The following is a 22462-nucleotide window of genomic DNA, read 5'->3' as shown; positions in this document are numbered from 1 at the left end:
GCCATCGATTTGTTCTGAAGTGAGTCATCTTGCTCTTGTTGCGTCTCTGACCAGAGCATATAAATTCTCAACTATGACGTCACCGTCAGGTACACGGATTAAAGATGGCCCCTTCTCATGCGCTGAGGTGCTGTAAACGGGCTTTAAATTGGGTACCTGTTCTGTTTATTAACCTGGTTGTCGCCTGGTCCTATTATGCCTATGTCGTGGAACTCTGTGTGTGTAAGTAAGCTACATGTTGTTGAGTGTTTAGCCGCCTTCGGGTCGGATATGTGCGAATGTTTGACTGTTTCAGGGTTTTCAACTTTGATGAACGTGTTGAATTGAGATTTACAATCAGACTGCGTGTACGTCTGTCAGACAGGGTTAGAAGGAACAGCAATAAAAGGTCAGCGAGATTTTACTCTGTGAAACTAATGATCAACTCGAAAATATGCGTGTAACTCTAGCGGAAATGTAACTAACTTTGGTATAACGGGGACATTTTGACCTATTGATAAGGAACTTAAAAATAGTTTCAAATTACCGTGCAACATTAATTATTAAGTCGATCACTTTTAGTCATTGTTTTTCCTTATTCTTTCTTATTTTGAAATTGTCTTTATATTTAGCTGTCCTTTTTTCACTTTATAACATTTTTCAAAGGACTAACTTTTATATATAAGATTTTTAGTCCCATTTAATTATTGAAGTTTATTTTCATATGGTTGGATAGATATTAGTTCAGTTAAACATTTTAAAGATTTTATATTTTATTGTTTTTGTCTTTTATAGCTTTTTTCCCCCCTGACTAAAATTCTAAAACACAAAGCCAGGCGATATTTGAGTTTACACCATGGCAGATAATAAAAAATTACATGTTATTTGCTTTCTTGCTTTTTAACATTTGCAGATTTTTTTTCTAAATTATTTTTTAAGTGATTTTAATCTACAATTCATAATATTTTCCCCATATGATGTTTTTTTTTTTCATTTGTTACTGTTAAAGTCATTTTAATGTCCCTTCTAAGATTTAGAAAATTATCTGCCATCCCATAAATAAAACAAGTTTTACAGCGGGCCTAATACTGAAATTTGTTTTTCTAGTTCTTATTAATTTTCCCAGCCTTATTTCAGCACATTTTTATTTATTTATGTTTTTAGGAACTCCTATACCATACAAAAAGAAAAAAAAAGAAAAAAAGAAACAATCTATAAGTTATGCATTTATAAGCGTAGATCTACCAGCTGTGGTCAGATCGGGGCATCCGTGGTCTTTAGACAAAGCGGCCTGTGATGGGTGGGCCACTGCTGCCCGTGCCAGGCTGCAGCCGCATGGCGCGAGAGAGGAGGCTGTGTCTGTGTGCAAAATGAATTCATGCTTTTCCAATAGCATCCATTCACACTCTCTGACATTATATTTTGTCCTGTCTTGTATAGATACAATCCCCAAAACAAATAATGCAGAACGAAGTAAGTGCACCCACACACACACACACACACACAGACATGTTCAGTCAGTTTGTTTATTAATGCCACATGTTTTATTGGTGGCATTATGTCAAAGATAACCAAGAATAAATCATTTTATTTCCCTCAACAGTCAGCTATTTGGTCATCTTTCACATTGTCCTTGCCATGTTCATATGGTCCTACTGGAAAACGATCTGGTCCAAACCAGCCAGCCCTTCAACAGCAGTAAGCAAACGTTCATTCTCTATGTATTTGCAGATGAAAACCTGAAAGTGTGGTGTGTTTTTGTAATCAGCAGCTTCACTCTGGTACATCTAAATAAACTATTTTGTGGCCAATTGCCTTCAGAAGTCACCAAAACAGCAAACGACAGTCGACCATCTTCGTGTGATCTAGTGTCAGTATAAAACCAGCTGAGATGTTTGGAAAGTGACGAGGAAACTGGTCAGAGCTTATGGAAAATACAGAAATAAACTCTTCATGCACTCTATGCACACTTAAAGCTTGATTCTCTGTTAATTACATAAAAAAAAAAGGTTATCTAAACAATATTGACCCGGTGTATCTGAATACAAACACACATCTCACTTTTGAGATTCCTATTTAACTAGATTTGGAAAGCTCCACATGGTTTGAATAATTTTGCAAATCGCAACGTGTCGTCGCTCACTCTCCCGACTCCTGCTTTGTCTGGATGTTAGTTTGCGCTGCCCCGAGCGGAGAAGGAACTGTACGAGAAGGAGCAGCGAGCTGAAGTGCAGCAAGAGATCCTGAAGAAAGTGGCCAAGAATCTACCCGTGTACACATGCACTGCCGGGGGAGGTGAGACTCTCCTTTCTTCACAGCTGATTGTGTTTCGGTGTTTGCTGGCTATCAGTGCTGTTAATAGAGGAAGGAAGCAGTTCCCCCGACATAAACTATGGGCTTAATTGTTAGATCAGACTTATTTTTTCGGATTATTTTTTGAATATTTTGGTGAATTCAAAATCTCAACAAACCACAAACATGAATGTTTCAGAAAGTAAAAGTGGGGTTTTGGCATTCTTTAGAAGAGACTGTGCAGTATTACTTGGCTTCCATTATTTTTGAAAAATTACTATGCAACTAAGTGAAAGACATACATTTTCCTATCTTACTTTATTTTTACCTGGTTGAGTGATTGTAAATAACTCAAAACTTTTCAATAAATATTTCTGACTCTTAAAATAAAATAAATTCAGTCACCGATACAGCCCCCCTTCCATTCATGGAGTCAGGCAGCTTCTCGATCAGTATAGAAGGGTTTTATTGCGAAGATATTGAGACATGATCTGAGAACAATCTGAAGAATTGAGAGACTTTTGGTTATTTTTTATGTATTTTTTTTTAAGTCAGTTAAATCTCTCTTTTTCTATTTCTCTAAAGGGAGAAAACAGCTGCCTCGTAACTATCCACAAGTATTTGTAGGGTATAGACCTCCTTAGGTCATCCTCTCTTATTACACAGATACACATCAGCCGCTATGCTTAAATCCATTAAGTCGCCACGTTTATCCAGCGTTGAGTCAGAAAATATGCCTAAAAATAATGATAGTCAAAATAATCACTTGGCTAAGAATTGTGCACACAATACATAGTAAAACAGATGAAACGGCAAGCACCCATTGCCACATTTTGTCTTCCTGTTTAGGGTATGCGTGCAGCTCATGCAGACTGCAAGATGTTCCTCTTTTTTTGAATATCACACGAGTTTCCTTTGTTTACAGAAACGTCGGAGGGTTAATTGGACTCCAGTGCACCTTGTTTTCTCTGTGGACGTGCGCCTGAGTAGTTTAGTCACATGTCATTCCTCCTGCTGAGTTTTACAGCACTGAAAAAGAAAAGAAACTAAGAAAAAAAGCACTTAGCAATTGTTAGACTTAAACGATACAAGAATTTCAATTGCATAATATTTTATCAGCTTACTAACATCCACTATTTCATCAGGCTGACATTATCCTGCTTGTGTTTGTCTCCGAATAGCCATCAGGTACTGTAACTTCTGTCAAGTTATCAAACCTGACCGCTGCCACCACTGCTCATCATGTGAAAAGTGAGTCTTTCCTTTAAATGTACAAGTTTGTTTTTAATTCATCCGAAAAAAGTGTGTTTCAAGTTAGCTCATCTTTAATGTTTTTTTTTTTGTTTTTTTTAATTTTGAGAAGAACTGATGTGAATATGTTGTCATTCAGGGTTCCTACCGATTTTTACATTTCAAAGCTCAACATCTTTCCAGACCTGACAAGTCCTTGTATGAACCCAGGTTATTTAAATCTAATGCTACGGCCTTCACCTTCAACGGGACTGTGTATCGATATTTATGTTGGAGTTTGAGATTCTCCAACATAATTAGGAAAATTACTCTTTGAACTTAATTATAATGAACTCATCTGGAAGAAACTCATATTTTTGTAACTTCAAAAGAATTGAATTTACAAATTCAAATTTGTGAATCAACACACGTTGCTAATTGATGTATTGTTTCTTTTTTGTATCTGTAAACAACAAAACATTGTCATTCTCACACACTGTTAAAGTTGCAAAACTTAATTTTGTCAAATGTTTCTGTTATAGTTCTTCATAAGGCAAACACTTTCCAACGATTTGGTTCTGAGTATCTGACATCAAATAATGTAAAAAAAAAAAAAAAAAGAGCCTTAATGTAAATTAACCTGTTGGAAAAAAAAAATATATATATTGTTAGGTTGAGGCGATAAATATGTTTCAACAGCTGATTGTGTACTTGAAAGCTTCTGTGATATTTTATTTTTGCTCCTCTTTGATTATTCTTTTTATATATCCTTATTGTATTTAATGAGTAGAAGAAATATTTAAGTTGGATTGTTTTTTTCTTTTTTCAATGCTCATATGGTTCTGTTTTTCTATATTTCCATTTGTCAAGGTGTGTGCTGAAAATGGACCATCACTGCCCCTGGTGAGGCTTTGATTCAACAGATGCATTTCATTTTTTTTTTTTTTTTTTTTTACATTTTTTTTTTCAAACATGTTATTAAATGTGGAAAAATAAACATATAAAAATATAAATCCATTCTAAGCTGCTGGTTTTCTCCAACTTGTCACTGATTTTGTTTTTTTCAGGGTGAATAACTGTGTTGGGTTCTCAAATTACAAGTTCTTCATTCTGTTCTTGGCCTATGCAACGCTCTACTGTGCTGTTATTTGTGCAACTGTTGTGCAGTACTTCGTCAAATTCTGGACAGTGAGTAGAGAAGCTTCCTCTAAAATACCCATTTAGCAATTCACTTCTGCTCTAGTTGTTTATCAAACTGATGGGCTGTTCTTTTGTGGATGGATCGTGTAGTAATGTTTCTATTAAAGATGTGATATTAGGAATTCAAAAACATTACTAGAGAAATTTTAAACATGAAAAAGTTGCACAAGTGAAGTTTCTCGCACTGTTTTCTTTTTGTCCTCTCCTCTTTCAGAAACAGCTCCCTGACACACACGCCAAGTTCCACATCTTGTTCCTGTTTTTTGTGGCAGCCCTTTTCTTCATTAGCATAGTGTCACTTTATAGCTATCACATGTGGCTTGTGGGGAAGAACAGAACCACTATAGGTAAAAATATAAACCAGTGCTTTGCTTTCATTCATCTTCTTGATCCTTCCTTAAATATTCATCACTGACTGAATAAGAAAAATGTTTGTTTTTTTTGTTGTTTTTTTTCCAGAGGCTTTCAGAGCTCCTGTTTTTGCAAATGGTCCAGACAAAAATGGCTTCTCTCTTGGCATTAAAAGAAATATAGCTGATGTGTTTGGAGAAGAGGCAAAGTACTGGATTTTTCCAGTTTTCTCAAGGTCAGCCTATTACAGTATTACACAATGAAGAAAAAATGAAACGTTTGGGCTTAAATTAAGTTCTTCCACGGCTTATCTTATTTCCTGTCCACTATAAGCACATTTGTCACAGTTTGGTATTAAACGTAGAAAATTCAGGTGTAGGTCAACATTTGTTGATTTAAAACATTTTTTCAGATTGTATGCTTCATTTACATTGTTTTAATGTTTTCTTAGAGGTACCTTTCTTATTTGTGATCAGAAATAAACTTTTTTTAATACATTTTCTCTTTTTTTATGTTCCTCAGTCAGGGAGACGGCCATTCCTTTGTCACCAGGCTGGTGCACATAGATCCTGAACAAGCAAACAGTGTCCTCCAACAGAACGGAAAAATGTTTGTATTTTTTTCCCCTGATATTCAGATTTTGATCTTTTTCCTTTGGACAATTGTTCTAATCTCTGTTGTGAATTTAATCACAGTCCTGTTGCTGGAGAGACCAACCTTTCTATGGTTGCTGATGATGAGCCTCACACAGAGGGCAAAAGCAAAGAGAAAACTGGTATGTGTCTCTTTTTTGGTTTTCTTGATTACATTTGTTTTGTTTGTTTTTTTTATTCAACTTCAGGTCAATCTTCCACTTTGCCACTTTTTTGCACCTGCTTTCATATTTGCAAAACAAATAATTTGTAATTCTGCTACATTTGTTACATGTTGAACAATCAAATCTCTAATGTAGGATGGAGCTTGATGTTTATACATGAGGAGAAGTTTGAATTTTAATGTGCTTTTAACAGGACTCTAGTTTTAACAAATGTAAGGCCTAGTTTTTCTGCATCACTGCTGGACAAAACATGTCTGATTTATAAATGGCCACATCTAAGAACAGGGAGGAAAACTGCTGTTTCGATTTAATTTTTATCTGATGAGTAAAAAATTAGGCTTCATACTTCTCTATCTTTCACTTTTTACTTTAGTTTCAGGTTTTTCTAGTTTGTTTTGATCAACTTAGCTGACCACATTATTGTAGTACGACCACACAACTCAATTTAAATAAATTAAATAACCTGTGCTGCTATGGGTGTCGACAAACAGGATTAATGGACGGTTATTATTACTCTTTTTTTGTTGTTGTATTTTTTTAAATACTAAATGGATGTTTGTTTGTAACAAACATCCATTTAGTTTTTGGACAATTAAAAGCCATTAAATAAAGCCACTGTTTTTGTTTTGTAATTTAGATTAAATGCTAAATGTAAATTTTTAATGGTGAAATGATTAATCATCATGAGAGAATTTATAATTGTAAAAAACAAGTCCACATGCAGAACAAAAATGGGTCAAAAAAGCTGAACATATCTGCTTTTAATGCCTTTGTTTCAGATGGAGGTCAGATGGTTGCCGTGACAATGGACAGTGAGCCTTAACGGGTACCTGTTGATACTTTTTAGCCTTTCAAGGTGTTTTGTTCTCCTGCTTTGTTAACCTATATTCTGCCACACTCCCCTGCAGGTCACACACTCCTCTGTAATTATATCAGGGGCATTGCCTTAAACGAGGAACATCAATACCTCCAGGACCATCCGTGGCACCAAAAACAATACTGTTGTCATGACAACGAACTCTCTACAGCAACTTTGTAGACTGCAACAGTCTGAAGCTTGTCAGAGATGTCTTTGTATCGGCTAAAAGACTTTATTTTTTATTAATGGTTTAATCTTAAACAAATCTCTGAGAGCTAGTGTACGTTTTCACTACCTGCACATAGTAACCAGCACACATTTCATCAAGAGATTCATCTTCTCTCAGTATTAACTAAACGTTTCAACGCTAAGGCTTCAATCAGGATCTTTTTGTAGAGCCACTAAAGTATGATTTGATTTACAAGTTTTGAATGATAAGAGACTCTAACGTCATCTGTGTCTGTCACGCGTTATAAATGTTTCACTCCAAACACGGTTCAATTATCAGGGCCTGCAGTAACCTGTCGGATGGTCTCAAACTTTAGTTTACAACATGTTTGGAAATATTTAAAACCCTGTCTTGTTTACACATTTCATACGTTTTCTTCTTCCTAAGTGGTGAAGAAGCACTCATGATGTTGGTTGAAAATGCAAAAGCCAAACCCGGGAACATTTGAATGATTTCAGCAGCATGACCTCGTTGTGCTGCAAAGTGATTGATGTGACTGCAACTTTTCATTCCACTGTTTGTTTTCATGTTTTTATAGTGCAACGTTTATTTATTTGAAAGCAAAAAGCAAGGGAAAATACTAAGGCACAATTAAATTTGGTGAAAGGTCGGGAGCGTTTGGTTCGAGGTGTCCTCGATCCAAAACCACTATGGACAGATGAGGAAAGATTTTTATACCTCGAGCGTGTAAACAATTATATTCCACTCTGTCCTGCCGGTCCTTTTTTCACGAGTACATTCCTTTTAGTGGTAATGATGCACAGCTCCTTATGGGCTTTGACTAATAATTGATTTGTAGATTGCCGTCTGATGTTTATGTCTAACTTCACTGACTGAATATTTAAAGCACAATTTGTTTGCTTCAGCTGCTAATGTATTTAAATTTGTAAATAACCGCTTTTTTATTGCACCAACTGTTGATGCGACAGTATTTGGACTTGTAACAATAAATCTTATTAAAGCACATTTAAGGTGTCATTCTTCATAGTGAGAGTCTGACGTCTTCAGATCTTTATCACAGCGACGCAGCTGAGGTTATTGACATCCCAGTCAGACGAAGTGACTGCCCTTCCTCAGGCGACTGAGTAGGTTTTTTTTTTTTGTGTGTGTGTGTGCGTTTCATGACATCTGTGATCCAAGATTAACAAGAATTACCTAACGGATAAACTATTATTTCTTTTTTTTAATTGGTGTATTCAATTGTTTTTCATTATGACTTTGCACAAGAACTATGGCAGATGATGATTTTTTTAATCCATATTGAAATTCACCAACCTGGCAACCAAGGTAGCATTTTACTTAATTTTGACTTTCAGTTAAGGTATTGATTTTTGAGCGATTTGACACTTAAATTAAAAATAACTTTTTTAAAATTTTTTAGAAAGTTTACTTCCTCAAACTTGCAACTGAATTCACTTCATCTGATGGTTGATGTTCAATTATGGGATGTTTGATTATGTGGAGAAGATAACAGAGAGTGTCAAGATTTAGCTCTCATCAGAAGTAATATATTTTTATCATGCCAATTCATTTATGGACTTGTATATACCCATTTAATTTTTACTGGTATTTTTCTTGTGCAAAATTTTTTTTTTGGGGGGGTTGACATTGTTCTTTGCCATTTTTTCAGGTATTTTATTATTTTATATACATATTTTGTTGTTTTACAAACTATGTCTTTTTTTTTTCTTATTGCTTTGTGTTGAGGTTGAAAAGTGCTATAATGGCTGACTGGACAAACATTTCTAAGCAACTGTCTATAAATTGTACCAGTGAGACAAAAGGTGAATTATTTGCAATTTATGACGAGATTTGTTTTTAAAAATATTAAATTGGATCTACTTTAGTTGATGTTCACTGGTCTCAAAGTTGTTTTAACCTTTACTTACAATTAACATGAAGGACTAAGCATGTGTTAGGTATATCTAGTACCTAAAACTGTATAGTAAAGGTACACTTTTTACACAATTTTGCATCTTTATTTTCTGAAACCCATCACACAACTACCCAACTTCCTTGGATGTCATTGCCATTAGAAGCTGCCTTTGGTAAATATTGTTGCAGGATCACTGCCCTACTCTTAACACAAACTTTAATTTAATCACCTGCTAAACCAGGCTGCTAATGGTTTTTGTAGACATGTTGAAACTATCTTAGTCACACCATTAAAAAAAAAAAATCTAAGGTTTAATGTCAGGTCCTTGTGTCTATTTCCAGAACTTTGAGATAATTATTTATTTCTTTGTCGCATCACCATTGGACTATTGTAATAGTTTTGGCATCAGCAGGTTTTCCCTTGATTGTGATTTGTCCAAAGTGGTGCGTCCCACTTCCTCACAGGTTCACACAAAACCTGATTGCTCTTTAATCTGGACCTTAGCTTTAAGTAAAAATTTAATCGATAACTTATTTAAAACATATAAGCATTCACAATTCTCACAGGCAAGGTGTGTTAAACTGACCTTTCCTCCAGAAAAAAGGTACACGAAGAGTTATTAACAGGACAAACTTAACAACCAGATCAGGTGAATGGCCCCAGTGTCACTCAATACTGTTCTTTTGACAACAGCTGCAAATAGGAAGTAGAATAACAGTTTACACATTATCCAAGATTTTACAATAATCAGCTCCCATTATTGCTGTGCTTACAAGTGTAATGGGAAAAGGCTAAAATGTTTTTTTTTTGTTTGTTTGTTTCTCTAAACACTTTTGCAATCCCATCGCTCATATTTACTGGAACTCTTAAGAATGCTGCTTAATTTAAACTTAATCTTGTATTGAAAACTGTGGACAAAATGTGACTCCAAATTATTGTGGCGTAATAAACGTGAGTTGTAAAATGCTGGAGAAAATTGCTTTTATGTCTTTATACTCCTTTTATGTTTTCAGCTGAGGAATTAACACACCCACTCAAAGTCCAGTCCTCCTTTTTAATGCTCCGTCTCTCCCTATTCACTAACCCCCTGTCCTTGATGTTTCCCTAATTACTATGACTCAAGACTGTGAATGAATAAGCAACGGTAACTGGTGTTTTTACGCTAACCTGTGAGCTGTAGGTCGTCCTCCTTCATTTCATCGCACATGCCTGACGTGTAAAAGGCAAGGTTGTTTCTGTAACCAGAATCTACTTGCAATGTGAAAGGAGCAGCGGATCGCCTCTTACGTTTTTTTTTTTTTTGTTTAGTTGTTTTTTTGTTTTATTTTTACCCCTGATTCTATTCCAAGCTGCAGTCATTTAGTAGAAGTTTTTAGGAAGAGCATCTGGCCACCATGGACGAAGAACTGAACATCACCATTGATCCGGCGTGTCTACGGTTGGAGGCTCCACTGGCTCTGGACATCATAATGCGTAAGTGATCCGCATGACAACATCCTGCTTGCTGATTATGTTTTCTTATCAATCAGTGTGAGCTAATGGTATGAACTCGTAACTGAACGTTGGCCTTTATTAGTCTCTAACTCTGAAAGTACTGACTTATCTTACCCATTTACTGTCCACTGATAAATAATCCAATCTCCTTCTGCTTCTCTTGTTTCTCTGTTTCTCCACACCAGAGCTAGACACGTTTGGGCTTTGCCTCTACTCCATGCTCTCCTTCATGTCCTTACTTACCCTGCTGCTGTACCTGGAGCAGTGTGTGTACATTTACAAAAAGCTGCCTTATCCCAAGAAGATAAGCATTATCTGGATAAGCGGTGCTTCACCAGTAAGCATTACGGACACACATACAATAACTGAATACCGGATACTTTTTGACCTGAAGCATGAAAAACAGAACACAAAAACAACACATTAAAGTAATGCGGATCGTGTGTGACATGTCTGTGTGTGTTTCTATATTTTTTTGCGTCTCAGGTCGTCGCCACCATGGCCTGCTGTGGGATGTGGGTTCCCCGAGCCGTTATGATCACAGACATGACATCAAACTGGTGTGTTTTCTTTCCATTCCTTCGACCCAGCATGGTCACGAAGGCCCCATATGAGACCATTCAGGCCAAGAAGTGGGCCTTTGTTCAAAATTGGACTCTTGTAATGGGGCCCACTTGGGTTGGTTAAATACAACTCATATCAAGAAAGGCAGGTAGTCGCAGATGGGCCTCAAATAGGTTTAAAAAAACAAAACTCAATGTTTACATTTCTCAACACAGATGACTCATAAGAATCTCACTTTTTAGCCAGAGTCATAAGCACTAAATTAGCACAAAGAATTCAAAATGTGGACACGCCAGTTTGGAGCTCCCTTTTCACTCTGTTGTGTTCCCACATGGATCCCAGATCCACCGGATGGAAGTTAGAGCGCAACTCTTCTTATTTTCATTAAATTTCTACGACATGACACTCACTTAAGATCTAGATTTGTCACTATCCCTTCTACCTAAGTTTTACTATAATCCTTTACACAACAGTTGAAGGATAGCAGTTTCAGCAACATATACAATCTGCATTCCTGTAGCATACCAAGGTTGGCGCCTGTGTTTGTTGCTAGAAGACTGCCTGGGGTGAATGGCCGCAGAGCAATAAATATAAAAGTCACGAAACCTCACCTGGAGTTCAGAGTGTAATTTTAACTGCTTGATGGACCATTACACTCAAAGATCAAAGCTCAACCTGCATGGAGAACAGAAAGTTTTTCTTGCCTCTTCTATAAAAAACATATGATTCAGCTTGAATCAAAGCCAGTGGATGTAATTAATAGAGCAAAATAATGTGTGTGTGTGTGTGTGTTTTTCATAAACCGAACAATGTTTGTGTTTAGTAGATTTTGTCTCTCAAGATTTCAACCACCTTTTCTTGCAGAAGTCTTTAATTTTAAGCATGGCAGGATTTGTTGACAGATACTGCTATGTTGTTGAAGACAATTATTTTTCAAGAGATTTATTGTGGTTTGATGGTTTATGAGTATGTTAATTTTTGCATGACCAGAAGAGATGCAATCATTTTTCTAAATGGAACATTTAACTTTGGCTGTATCCGTAGGGCTGTATTTCCATCCTTGATCTGCTTGCATTAAGCACTAAAAAAAAAAAAATTAACAACAAAGATGAAGTACGTCTCAGAAGGTGCAGGTGAATTAACATGCACTAGAACAGGCAAAAATAGTCACGATTTTTGTACATTTTACCTCTGTTCAGAAAAAGACGTATTTGATGAATTAGTTAGTAAAATGTTTATTTTCTTTGAAAAAGCTTAGTGAGGGAAGTGTCATTTATACCTGTTTTCACTTTGACCTCGTGTGCTGCTTGGATGCAGAAAGCAAGTCAATTCTGACTTTAGTTATGCATCAGTTGCTAAATGGACTCTTTTTGTAGCTATTTTGCAGTTGTGGTGTACAAGGTTCTGGCTCTGCTGATTGAGGAGCTTGGAGGCATGAGAGATTTTCTACAACGATTTTCTGGGAAAACCTTCAGGATCAACACAGGACCCTGCTGTTGCTGCTGCGCCTGCTTACCTCGAGTCCCTGTGTCACGGTACTCTTACTTTTTTCCCCTTTGCTCCTTCTTATTGTTACTTACTTTATGTCCAGCCTTTGTTAATTTAAGTATTTTTTCTAGTTATTTGTTTCTTTCAGAGTAACTGTTCTTTCTGTATTGGGCAATATGTCGTTACTGTAAACAATAATCTTGGTTTTTCTTTGCATTGCATTTGCTTAGGGGGATGTTATTCCTGATGAAGCTGGGATCTATGCAGTATGCAGTCCTAAAAACAGTTTTCTCTATCCTTTCTGTTATTCTCTGGATGAACGGCACCTTTCACCTAACCAACGTAAGAGTTTGAATCGATTCTCTTCACACAAAAAATAAAGAAAGAGAAGAGAAACAAGTCAACACTTAAGGATGTTCTTTCATTTGTGTGTGTGTTTTTTTTTTAGCTAAATATCAATTCAGCAATGATTTGGATCAACCCATTTGTTGGTGTTCTCCTCGTCATCTCCATTTGGCCTATTGGTATCGTCTTCATGAACACCAAAATCCTAATGCGCAGTCTGAAAATTATTCCCAAGTATGCTCTGTACCAAGTGAGTCACTTCTTCAGATTTATGGAATGCATATTTTGTAATAAAGTCGAAAAAAATGCGGGTTTAATATTTTTAAAACGTTTAGTTTTGTTGTTTTTGGTAGAGAATGAAATGTGTTTCCAACGCTGACATGTTTCTGTAAGATAATCCAAAAAAAGTTACGTTAAAATTGAGTGTATGTTCCATAAAAAAACCCAACATTTTTGGGATTTGCAAAATATTTAGTACTTGAAGCACTTCAGGTGCTAACTTTCATTGTAAAGCTCAAACTCATTGGATTTGATGGGGAATGTCTGTAAGCACACCATTTTAAGGCTATCCCCAGAAATAGAACATTTCTGGGTTTGACTTGATTATTCTAATACATATATTGATCTAAAACATTCAATTGGAGCTCTAAGTCTATTGAAGGGTCACCCTCATGCTGGGAGGTGACCCTGCACCCCACACCCAACCCTTTTCTAATCCAAAACAACGTTTCTCACAGGATTACTCTGATTTTAGCTCCACCCATCTTCCAGTCAACTCAGACTAGCTGTAAGGAAACCATCTCCACAGCATTACGCTGCCACCTTCATGTTTCATCTTGGGGATGCAATATTAGTAGCATATGTAGACCATAATATCAATTTTTGGCATTCTTCCTCATCGATTACTACATTGTAATTTGGCCACAAGTGGAAGACAGGGGTACAAATAGTGTTGCCTGACACCGTATCAATTTCAAGAGCTACAACACTGTAAACATTGTGACTCCACGGGCATGGACATCAGGTGAATTATTTATGCTCCTTTCAGCTCACGCTTGTCCTGTGTCAGCTCCAGACGTCCATCATCAACATCCTGGCCTTGAACGGATGCATCGCCTGCGCCCCTCCCCTCACCTCTTATGCTCGCGGATCCAGTAAGAGACAAAATCTAAATGGTTTTCAGCGACTTCAGCTGAAACATTGCAACTTGTGTCACGTCTTTTTCTCGCTGTGTGACTTTTCTGTGTGGTCCCTGCAGTGTTGAGTCAGCAGATATTGATTATGGAGATGTTCATCATCAGCCTCTTCACCCGGTCTTTGTACCGCAGATTGTATGACCCACTTCCCTCTGAGGAGCACGACAATGAGCAGAACGAGAAGGCGGCCCTGAAGGCTGCTCTGGAGGAGCACGACGTTTGAAAGACGAAGGCGGAATGTCAGCACCTGTGTCTGACATGAATATAGGAGGCGTATGAGTTAGAAAATTAGATATTTACATGTTTTACCTTATGATGTTTAAGGACAGGGTGCTTATTATTTATCAAGTAATTTTAAAAACAACTTACAGGGCACTTTTCAAAGTGAATTGTTTGTAGTTTATTATCTTTGTATTTAGGTGATGGAATTTTCTTTCTTCATAATTACAATATATGGACCCAGACTGTGCTAAATGGGGAATGTTTACTTCTGAGTATGTTTGAGCCTCCCCCCTACAACCAAACACAAACCCACTACCCAAATATCACTACTCTAAAAAAAACAACAAAAAAAAAACAGTAACTTTTCAGTCACTAATTTATCAGACCAACTAAAAATTTTGTTTTTGTATTTAGTCTCGAATTTTACAAATAACTTGTTTCGTGAGCAGCTCACTTTATGACTTCAATGTTGCCTCCCCCAGGACATGCTGCCCAGGGCAAAAAGCCATCTCACTCATGTCAAAAACACCGATTAAAAGTGGGAAAAGTATTTTTGGCCAATCACATTGATCTACTGGATTCTTTTGCCTTATTCCTTCTTATGTACATTTCTCTCAGATAATTATTAAGTGATATTGAAGTCTTTATTTGAAGTTCATAAATGGACGACGTTTGGGTTTACATTTGAATAAAGATTACTTATCTAAAATGTATTTATATTCAGTTATGTGCCTGAGTGTGTGCGTCAGTAAGAAGATGCGACTATGAGGTGTGATCTAAAATGGCGACTAATTTTGTATCAAAGTGGGAAACGTACTGAAAAACTTTTGTTTTTTTTTTATTTTATTTGTTCATTAAAGCTTAAAGTTTCTCACATCTGTTTCCCTCGCTGCATTGCATCATTTGCAGGTGCATCATTAAAAGGCTGATTTAGTTCCAAAAATGTGAAACTCTTGTAGAATCAAATCAGTGATTTGATTCTATAAGTATTATTTTTCTGTTATTTTGCCTCTGGTTTTAAGGCAACAGTTGTAGGCCAGGTCTTGGATACATCTTGGGTGGTGTCTCTTCAAGTCCTGTTTTAACACAATCCACGGCCGTGGACACACTCTAGCACAGACTCCTCTCAAGGCTACAATAATCATTATTGCTTCTACAGCTATTTCTGCCATGCTTTTTTCTTTCTCCTAACTTAACTTTGATGTACTCTGAAACCTGCCAGCTTCTTTTTCACTGACCTTTTGTGGCTTTCGTTCCATAAAGACAGAGTCAGGGACTGTTTACTGGACAAGTATCAATTCAATTGTCTTCCCTATTGCAGGCCATGACTTTTGAGTAACAAGACTATTTTTTATTTGGATTTATGTAATCTAATTTTCTGAGCACATAAATGTTGGATTTTTATTAACAGCAAGCCATAAATATCAGAGGAAAAAATGCTTGAAACATCACTGTGATGATTGTATGAAATTCGAGTTTGAGTTCAATTGACAAATATACATACGCACGTTCTGCTCTCAAGCATGTACAGAATCATGCAAAGAAACAGCAGACAGATTTGTTCAAGGACTGCTGACCCACTTACACAGACTCATAAGGGCGCGGCAGAACATGTGGATGAGACAGCAGCTTTATTTTGGGACCCTTTACTTGCAAACTGTGCCACATGTTGTTCCCAATACAACCACAAGAGGTCGCATGAGTTTGACCTCAAAACCTTTTGTTAAAACCTAATATATTTCTTTTCCTCCAGTAAATATCCATTTTAAAATCAAAATAAATTGTTTTATTTTATTCTGTTTGCCCCTTTGTTTTAATAATTTTAAAGTTATATACATATCTGGATTTAGTTCAGAGTTATGCCTTTATTTAGGCAACATGTACAGTCAATGAACTTACAAGAATCTTACAGTAGGTCAAATGCAAACTATTTCCCCATTTTTAATAATTGTAAACACAGCTTTTCTGTAGATTAAATATTTTTGCATTTAACAAATGTACATTTGATTTAATTTTTCTTTTTTTCAGAGTATGATTATGTATGATGCAGGCGAAAAAAGCAAATATGTGTAAGACTTCAGCTATTTACAGTTGTTTTTTCATTGGCACTTAGGTTATTTGCAATAATTTGCCTGAGAGTTTTTTATATATATATATATATATATATATATATAAAGCCAGGTTGTCCGATTCTGAATCTATTAATGGAGCATTTGTCTTTGCTGTTTATGTAAACACAGTCATCAGACAGAGAAAAAGAGAAGGCTGTGTTCAGACCGAGCTGATGACAGCCCCTGGCTCCGCATTGGTGACGAAAGCTGCTGAGCTCCTCAGTTGCCATGGCAGCCAGGGAGAGCAGCCAGACTAAAAAAAAAAAAATGAGCAAAGCAAAGGGGAGGTGCTTTGGAGGGAGAAGTAGAGGAGAAAGGGTTGGATGGGAACCACAGAGGGAGGGAGGGATACAGGAGGCTGATAAAGAAACGCAGTGAGAGCAGCAGATAGTGTACGACTACAAACGGAGATAAAGCGCTGGATATAAATGCTCAGTCTTCAAGCTCTGGAATAATAACTCCACCAAGCGACAAAAGGATACAGAAATAGGTGGGGGGAGATTTACAGAGAAGATGGATGTACAGACAGAAAACACGGACCCCCCGCCTAATGAATCGCAGCCTTCTGGAAAAATCAGAAAAGGATTCAAACTGTTTGGAAAACGTAAACCAGGTAGCATTTTTTCCATCAGAAACAAAGGAGACGGAAACAACAAGTCACCTGTTATCAGGAGTAAAACCTCAGAGGGATTATACGAGACTCCCGCTCAAGATTCAGAGCAGGAGCAAGATAAGGAAAATGGAAAAGACGTGAAACAAGAAGATGGGGAGCAGCCAGAGGAGGAAGCGCTCGGTGAAGATGGCGTTCTGGCTACTGCCCCTGCTCGCACCTCCATCTCTTCAGCCAGCTCGGCCAAGTCCCTTGGTTTCCTCTCACTGCTGAGGGGTGGGAAAAGGGGAGCGGGGGACCGAAGAGTGCACACAGTGTCGCAGCCTGTGGCTCGGCAACGTCGTGGTCTGAAGGGCCTCTTCAGCAACGTCAAGCTCAGATCGAAGGATAAGGAGGACAAAGAGGAAGCCCCTCCGAGCCCACTTCTCCAGTCTTCTCGCACTAACAGCGTGGAAATCATAAAAGAGGACATGACACTCACACCCAAATGCCAGCCTCGTGCTCTGGACAGCCCTGAAACCGAGAGGACAGGACCTGTCCAGAGCTCAGCCACGACCCCGACAAAGACCTCGGCTGCCCAGGTGACATCTGCCGAGAACGTGAGTACGACATACGAGCACGTGTCCCCGTTGCTTACCCCCGAGCCCCCACTGGTACCAGGTGATAACAGCCTGAGCTCACTGCTGGCAGATATCTCCTCTCTCCTGACCTTTGACTCAATCTCAGGGGGTGGAGACATCATGGCTGATGTGGAAGCAGAGTGGGGTAAAGTTAGCAGTGCCATCAGTGCTGACATCCCTCCATCATCTGCATCTCCTTTCGTCAAATCTACCCTCTCCTCCTCTCCTACAACCTCCTCAACAGTCAGCAGTGCGGCTACTGTAAAAGCCTCGTCCGTAGCCGTCTCTTCTTCATCTTTGAGTTCTCACTCGGTCGAATTGAGTTCTGACTGTGCTCCTGCCAGCACGCAAGGTAATCAATCCTCTGCTCCCACTTCAGCAAGGTCCTCAACTGTTCCCTCAACATCCGTGACATCTTCCGCTTCCAAGACGACTCAGTCCACAACGAGCTTCATCTCTACCACAACCGCACCTCCTCCATATGCATCAGCCCCTGTAGGCAAAGCTTCTTCATTCAGTCCAAGTTTGACTAGTACAGCTGACAAACTGGCTCCAGAGATTGTGCGGGCTCCTCAAAATTTTGCATCTGTAAGTAAACCTGATCGTGTGTCTGTATCACCTAAACCTGTCCCAGTACCTCACAGTCCTCCCGTCTCCGTCACCCAACCTCCCTCCAGTAGTAGTTTTAACGAGGACAAGTCCACTTTTTTCAAACCCTCTCAAAGTTCAGCGGTGGGAACATCCATCGTCCCCTTCACATCATCGGCAACCTGTACGATTGCAACTACATCCTCATCCTCTGCGCCAATCCTTTCCTCACAGATCACATCCGCCTCTACGTTAACCACAACTTCTGGCTCGACATCCAAGTCCACCCTGACCCCTAACCATCTGGACCTTAATAAAACAGTTTCTGATCCTGGCCCTTATTCAACCTTCACTGCTACAATTAAAACCCAGCCCAGCTCTGCGTCTGTCCCAGCTCCGTCTTCAGCTTCATTAGGCAAAATTCCTCCCACGACCAAAGCCTCCATAACATCAGTTTCTTTAGATAAGATGCTCCCAGCTCAGCCTGCAACAGCAGCTGCCCCCACTCATGTTGCTTCATTATCATCACTGACTCCATCTGCCGTGGAGCAGATGAAAGTTTCTCCTGCTGTTACATCAATTCCTGGGTCGAAAGAACTTTCTGCTCCAACTCACGTTGAAACTTCTCAGCCTAAAGTTTGCTCTGCCCCTCCTAAAGTCCCAGTTTCTGTATCTGAGGATCCATCTGGTCCAGCTAAACCGCAGGACTCTTTAGTTAAAGTTCCTGCTGAGATCCCAGTTTCTGTTTGTAAAGGTCTGTCAGCTCATGTGAACATGCAGGAGTCTTTGTCTAAAGTTGCTACTTCCTCTGATGAAATCCCAGTTTTTGTATCTAAAACTCCTCCTGCACCTGCCACATCCAAATTTTCTGGATCTCAAACCCCCGTGGCATCATCTGTAGACGCCCCCCACCCTCAGTCTTTCCCTGTTTCTCCACCGAAAGCCACACTCGCCCCTGTTTCCCAGACTAAAACTCCTGAGCTCAAACTTGCTTCCTGTCCTCCTCCCCCTGTGTCGTGTCAGATAGATACACCGTCCTCTGCTAAGGTTAGGGGTTCTGTGCAGGCATCGACTGATAGTCTGGACGGAGAAGGGGGACAGAGGAACCAAGGTGTGCCGTCAAAAACAAAAGAACAGCACCACGAGCTTCCCCCCAAAGAAAAGAAGACGCCACAGTCAAAAGCAATGGGCTTAAGTAAAATACCTGTGGTTGGTGGAGGAAAAGTCAGCAGGCAGCCTGTTCGGGAAAACCAGCATGACGAACCAAGCAAGGACCTCACTTCACCTGTGCTAGAAGAGAAACACTATTTTAACTCACATAATGCAGGGGGAAAAGATAAAATCAGCTCACCGGAGGCAATCGGGCTGATCTCAAAACAGCTCCAGGAGGAGCATCAGCAGCCTCAGCAAGCAAAAGTTCCTACAAGCTCAGCGCGTGACTCAAAAATCCCTCTGAAGCACGGCAGCGGGTCTCACACTGCATCGCAGGTCTCTCAGACGAAAGAGCCCCCTCGTACAAAGATCCCTGTGTCCAAGGTGCCCGTCCGCAGGGCTGGTAATAAACCTGCCACTGCAGGAAGCAGCACGCAGATAAGAAAGTAAAAAAACAACAACAACAAAACACACTGGACGGAAACGATTAATAATGTAAATCATAATTTTTAATCCACATTTCAATACTGTAACTCTTTCTTTACTTTAACACACCAAGAAGTATCAAAGAAATGGGTCAGACAGCATTCAAGCACAAGCGAACATCTCTACGGGGAGCTGGAGCAACAATCTGGATCTTTGGTGTTGAGCTGGTCGGACACGCGCTCAATGGTCACACCTGGACACCTGGCTGATGAACAGCTAGAGGAAAGGACATGTGGGGGTCACAGACACACAAACAGGGCGAGTGCCTTTCTCAAGGGTGCTTTTCCGACAGACTCAGATTTTCTTCAGTCTTTTCTACACTGCTTTTAACTTTTGTTACTCCCACTTTTTGTAGGAACCTTCTGTGCTTTTTATTCTTTTTGACTCTCCTTCCAGCTACCAGCCCCTTCTACTTTTTTTTTTTTTTTTTTTACTTTTTGTCAGATCAGCATAAAATGATTGCAACAACGAAACTCACATTCCACATCTCTTTACAGATTGATGTAGCAAAAAAAAAAAATAAATGTGCCATTATTTTTGGACAAGACATTGGACTGTACAGCCTGCCTGCTCATATGTAACATTCTGAGATCTTACTGTGAACTGCTGTTGTGGTCGTGAGCGGAAATCGCTCTTTCCAGAGAAAAGGACATTATGAGGCCATTATGAATGGCGACGTGGACATTTGAGACAGAGGGAGTGGTGAGATGAGATCTCCAGCTCATAACACTGGCACATGTCTACTTTAAACTCAGTTATTCTCAGATGAGAACAATATCTCTGTGTAGAGAAGCATCTGTGTTGTTCTGTTTCTTATTTAATCAATAAAACAATATGAGTGAGCCGTTGCATCCTGTCCTTTGCGCAGCCTTAGAGCGGAACAGGAATTAGCCCATTTTCCTGCCTCTCTGTTACTCACCCGGATTACCCCCACAGGAGCATTGCTCCAACATCGTTCGCACTCCAAGCTCACTGACCTGAATAGAGAGCCTGTGAATGTCAGCTCGGATCAGCCAATCAGCTGCAAGGGAAAAGCACTTAACATGCATACCATTATCAGCAAAAAGGGCTTGGGAATGTGTGTCAATGCTATTCTTGGAAGAAAATGGATTTGCTGAATAACTCTTCTGCTTTAGATAAGATTTTAATTTCATTACAGCTAGGAAGGAGCGTGTAATTATTCAGAAATTTCCAAAAAGGCAAGAGTAAGTGGTCTGACTGCCCCCACTAAAGGAATAGATCAGGATTTATAAAGGAGGTTCTGTAGATAACTCTCTTAGTGTCATTTTGTATGATGGTGCATTTAGTTTGTCACTGGTGCCTGATCTGGGAGTGAAGCCAAACTCAGAAAGAGCACGCTATTGTAGCAAGACAGAAAACAAGAGGGACTGCATGTTCACAAATACAGTGCGTTTAATGTCAGAAGTAGAGATAAATGTACTACATTTCATACACAGGCAGAAAGCAGTGATCTCTAAAAAGATATGTCAGCTTATGCAAATTCTACTTTGTACATTTCTAAACCGTCCTTGTGCTTGCATGAGATAGTTTACATAAAAGCTGATGGTTATTTACAAGGTAAATAGTGCTGGAGTGGAGAGAGGTGGGAAGTAAGCTTCCAACATGTTTTGTTTTTTGTTTTTTTTTAACTATCATTATGGTTGAGGTAACTGTCTAATGAAACAAACTAGTATAAGAATATTGAAACATTGTAAAATTTAAACTGGATATTTTTTTAAAATTGTTTGTCAACAACTTCTTGGAAATTCTTTAGCTGCTTCATTCTCACTACATGATTCACAGAGGAAAATCATAGGTGGCGCAACGTCTCCTTCCATCATTTCCTGTGAAACTATTTTCTGACTTCCTTATAAATAACAATCTACTTGAAACATTAAGTTTAAATGACAATAAAATTATGTCAGAAGAAACCACTGTAAGGTTTAAGAGATTAGAGTTGCATTTACACCATAGAAATGTGCTTTGGTCTTGTTTCCTCCTATTTCCACTGTCAGTTTCAGCCTCAACCCATCTAATCTGAATTTGTACAAAATGAAACTAGTTATCTCCTTCAGGTAAAATATGAACCTTTTGACATAATCTTATCCCCTGAACTATCCTTTTAAATGCGGGACCTGAATCTAGTCATGGGGCGATATTTGAAAACTTTTGATGTAAAAAAACAAAAACAAAAAAAAAAACAAAGGTTAAATGTTTCCTACATTTACAAGAAGACCTCTGTTTGCTTCATAAAGCCAAAGGCTGCGAGCTGAGAATAGAAGGCCCGCCATCGGTCTGAGAAGAACACGAGGAGTTCTCCACATCAGGCGCCGGTACAGCCTGCATCTCCCCGAGACAAAGAACGGCTCTACCTGCAGGCTCTGCCGCAACACGCTCTGCAGCTTCTAGGTAACACCTGTGTTTCAGGATTACAGGGTTTTTAAAAACAAACCGATTGCAGATGTGCGATGATTCATGTGTTTTGCACAGGAATTCGGACTGGTAATAAGGACTTACTCTGTGGAACATTGTGGCGAATTATATCATGACTTTGTTTTATCTAAAACGACTGTTGGTGTGACTCCTGCAGGAAAACAGACATTCAGTGAATGCTGCCTTTTGTCAGGATTCGTTCACATGATTCTGCCGTAATGTGGCCTTCATGCCTGTAAGTTATAATGTGACATCCTGCCATGCAGCATAACCACAGACCCTGAAAACTTTTATGCTTCACTCACTGTATTTACAGGAGT

General features: G+C 38.8%; 3 protein-coding genes across 3 annotated transcripts; all 3 read left to right on the top strand.

Moving 5' to 3' along the window:
* The first annotated feature begins 89 nt into the window (after nt 1-89).
* LOC106952313 (probable palmitoyltransferase ZDHHC20) lies at nt 90-7922 on the top strand. Its single transcript, XM_015040354.1, has 13 exons — nt 90-222; nt 1420-1452; nt 1583-1677; nt 2154-2274; nt 3453-3522; nt 4372-4404; nt 4569-4689; nt 4916-5048; nt 5161-5287; nt 5575-5661; nt 5748-5827; nt 6649-6695; nt 6778-7922. The coding sequence occupies exons 1-12, from the start codon at nt 105-107 to the stop codon at nt 6690-6692; spliced, it is 1062 nt and encodes a 353-aa protein (XP_014895840.1). The 5' UTR covers nt 90-104; the 3' UTR covers nt 6693-6695; nt 6778-7922.
* A 103-nt stretch (nt 7923-8025) lies between these two features.
* On the top strand, nt 8026-15018 carry LOC106952319 (organic solute transporter subunit alpha-like). Its single transcript, XM_015040365.1, has 8 exons — nt 8026-10306; nt 10513-10664; nt 10814-10887; nt 12268-12426; nt 12610-12721; nt 12828-12974; nt 13773-13878; nt 13983-15018. The coding sequence occupies exons 1-8, from the start codon at nt 10228-10230 to the stop codon at nt 14141-14143; spliced, it is 990 nt and encodes a 329-aa protein (XP_014895851.1). The 5' UTR covers nt 8026-10227; the 3' UTR covers nt 14144-15018.
* A 1551-nt stretch (nt 15019-16569) lies between these two features.
* Nucleotides 16570-20551, top strand: LOC106952309 (APC membrane recruitment protein 2-like). Its single transcript, XM_015040344.1, has one exon. It carries the CDS (start codon nt 16767-16769, stop codon nt 19671-19673), a length of 2907 nt encoding a protein of 968 aa, XP_014895830.1. The 5' UTR covers nt 16570-16766; the 3' UTR covers nt 19674-20551.
* The last annotated feature ends 1911 nt before the right edge of the window (nt 20552-22462 follow it).

Source organism: Poecilia latipinna, unplaced genomic scaffold, assembly GCF_001443285.1.
Source record: "Poecilia latipinna isolate Pla-1442-1.1 unplaced genomic scaffold, P_latipinna-1.0 Scaffold30, whole genome shotgun sequence".
NCBI classification, from domain to species: Eukaryota; Metazoa; Chordata; class Actinopteri; order Cyprinodontiformes; family Poeciliidae; genus Poecilia; species Poecilia latipinna.
This window is presented reverse-complemented; position numbering and strand designations above follow the sequence as displayed.

Bases quoted from the DNA above. Each gene is read 5' to 3' on its own strand.
- LOC106952313 (XM_015040354.1), top strand. From the start codon at position 105: ATGGCCCCTTCTCATGCGCTGAGGTGCTGTAAACGGGCTTTAAATTGG. The intron at 4,690-4,915 runs GTGAGTAGAGAA...CTCCTCTTTCAG, and splicing joins ACTTCGTCAAATTCTGGACA to AAACAGCTCCCTGACACACA. The intron at 5,662-5,747 runs GTTTGTATTTTT...ATTTAATCACAG, and splicing joins CTCCAACAGAACGGAAAAAT to TCCTGTTGCTGGAGAGACCA.
- LOC106952319 (XM_015040365.1), top strand. From the start codon at position 10,228: ATGGACGAAGAACTGAACATCACCATTGATCCGGCGTGTCTACGGTTG. The intron at 12,427-12,609 runs GTACTCTTACTT...GCATTTGCTTAG, and splicing joins CCTCGAGTCCCTGTGTCACG to GGGGATGTTATTCCTGATGA. The intron at 12,975-13,772 runs GTGAGTCACTTC...TGCTCCTTTCAG, and splicing joins CCAAGTATGCTCTGTACCAA to CTCACGCTTGTCCTGTGTCA.
- LOC106952309 (XM_015040344.1), top strand. From the start codon at position 16,767: ATGGATGTACAGACAGAAAACACGGACCCCCCGCCTAATGAATCGCAG.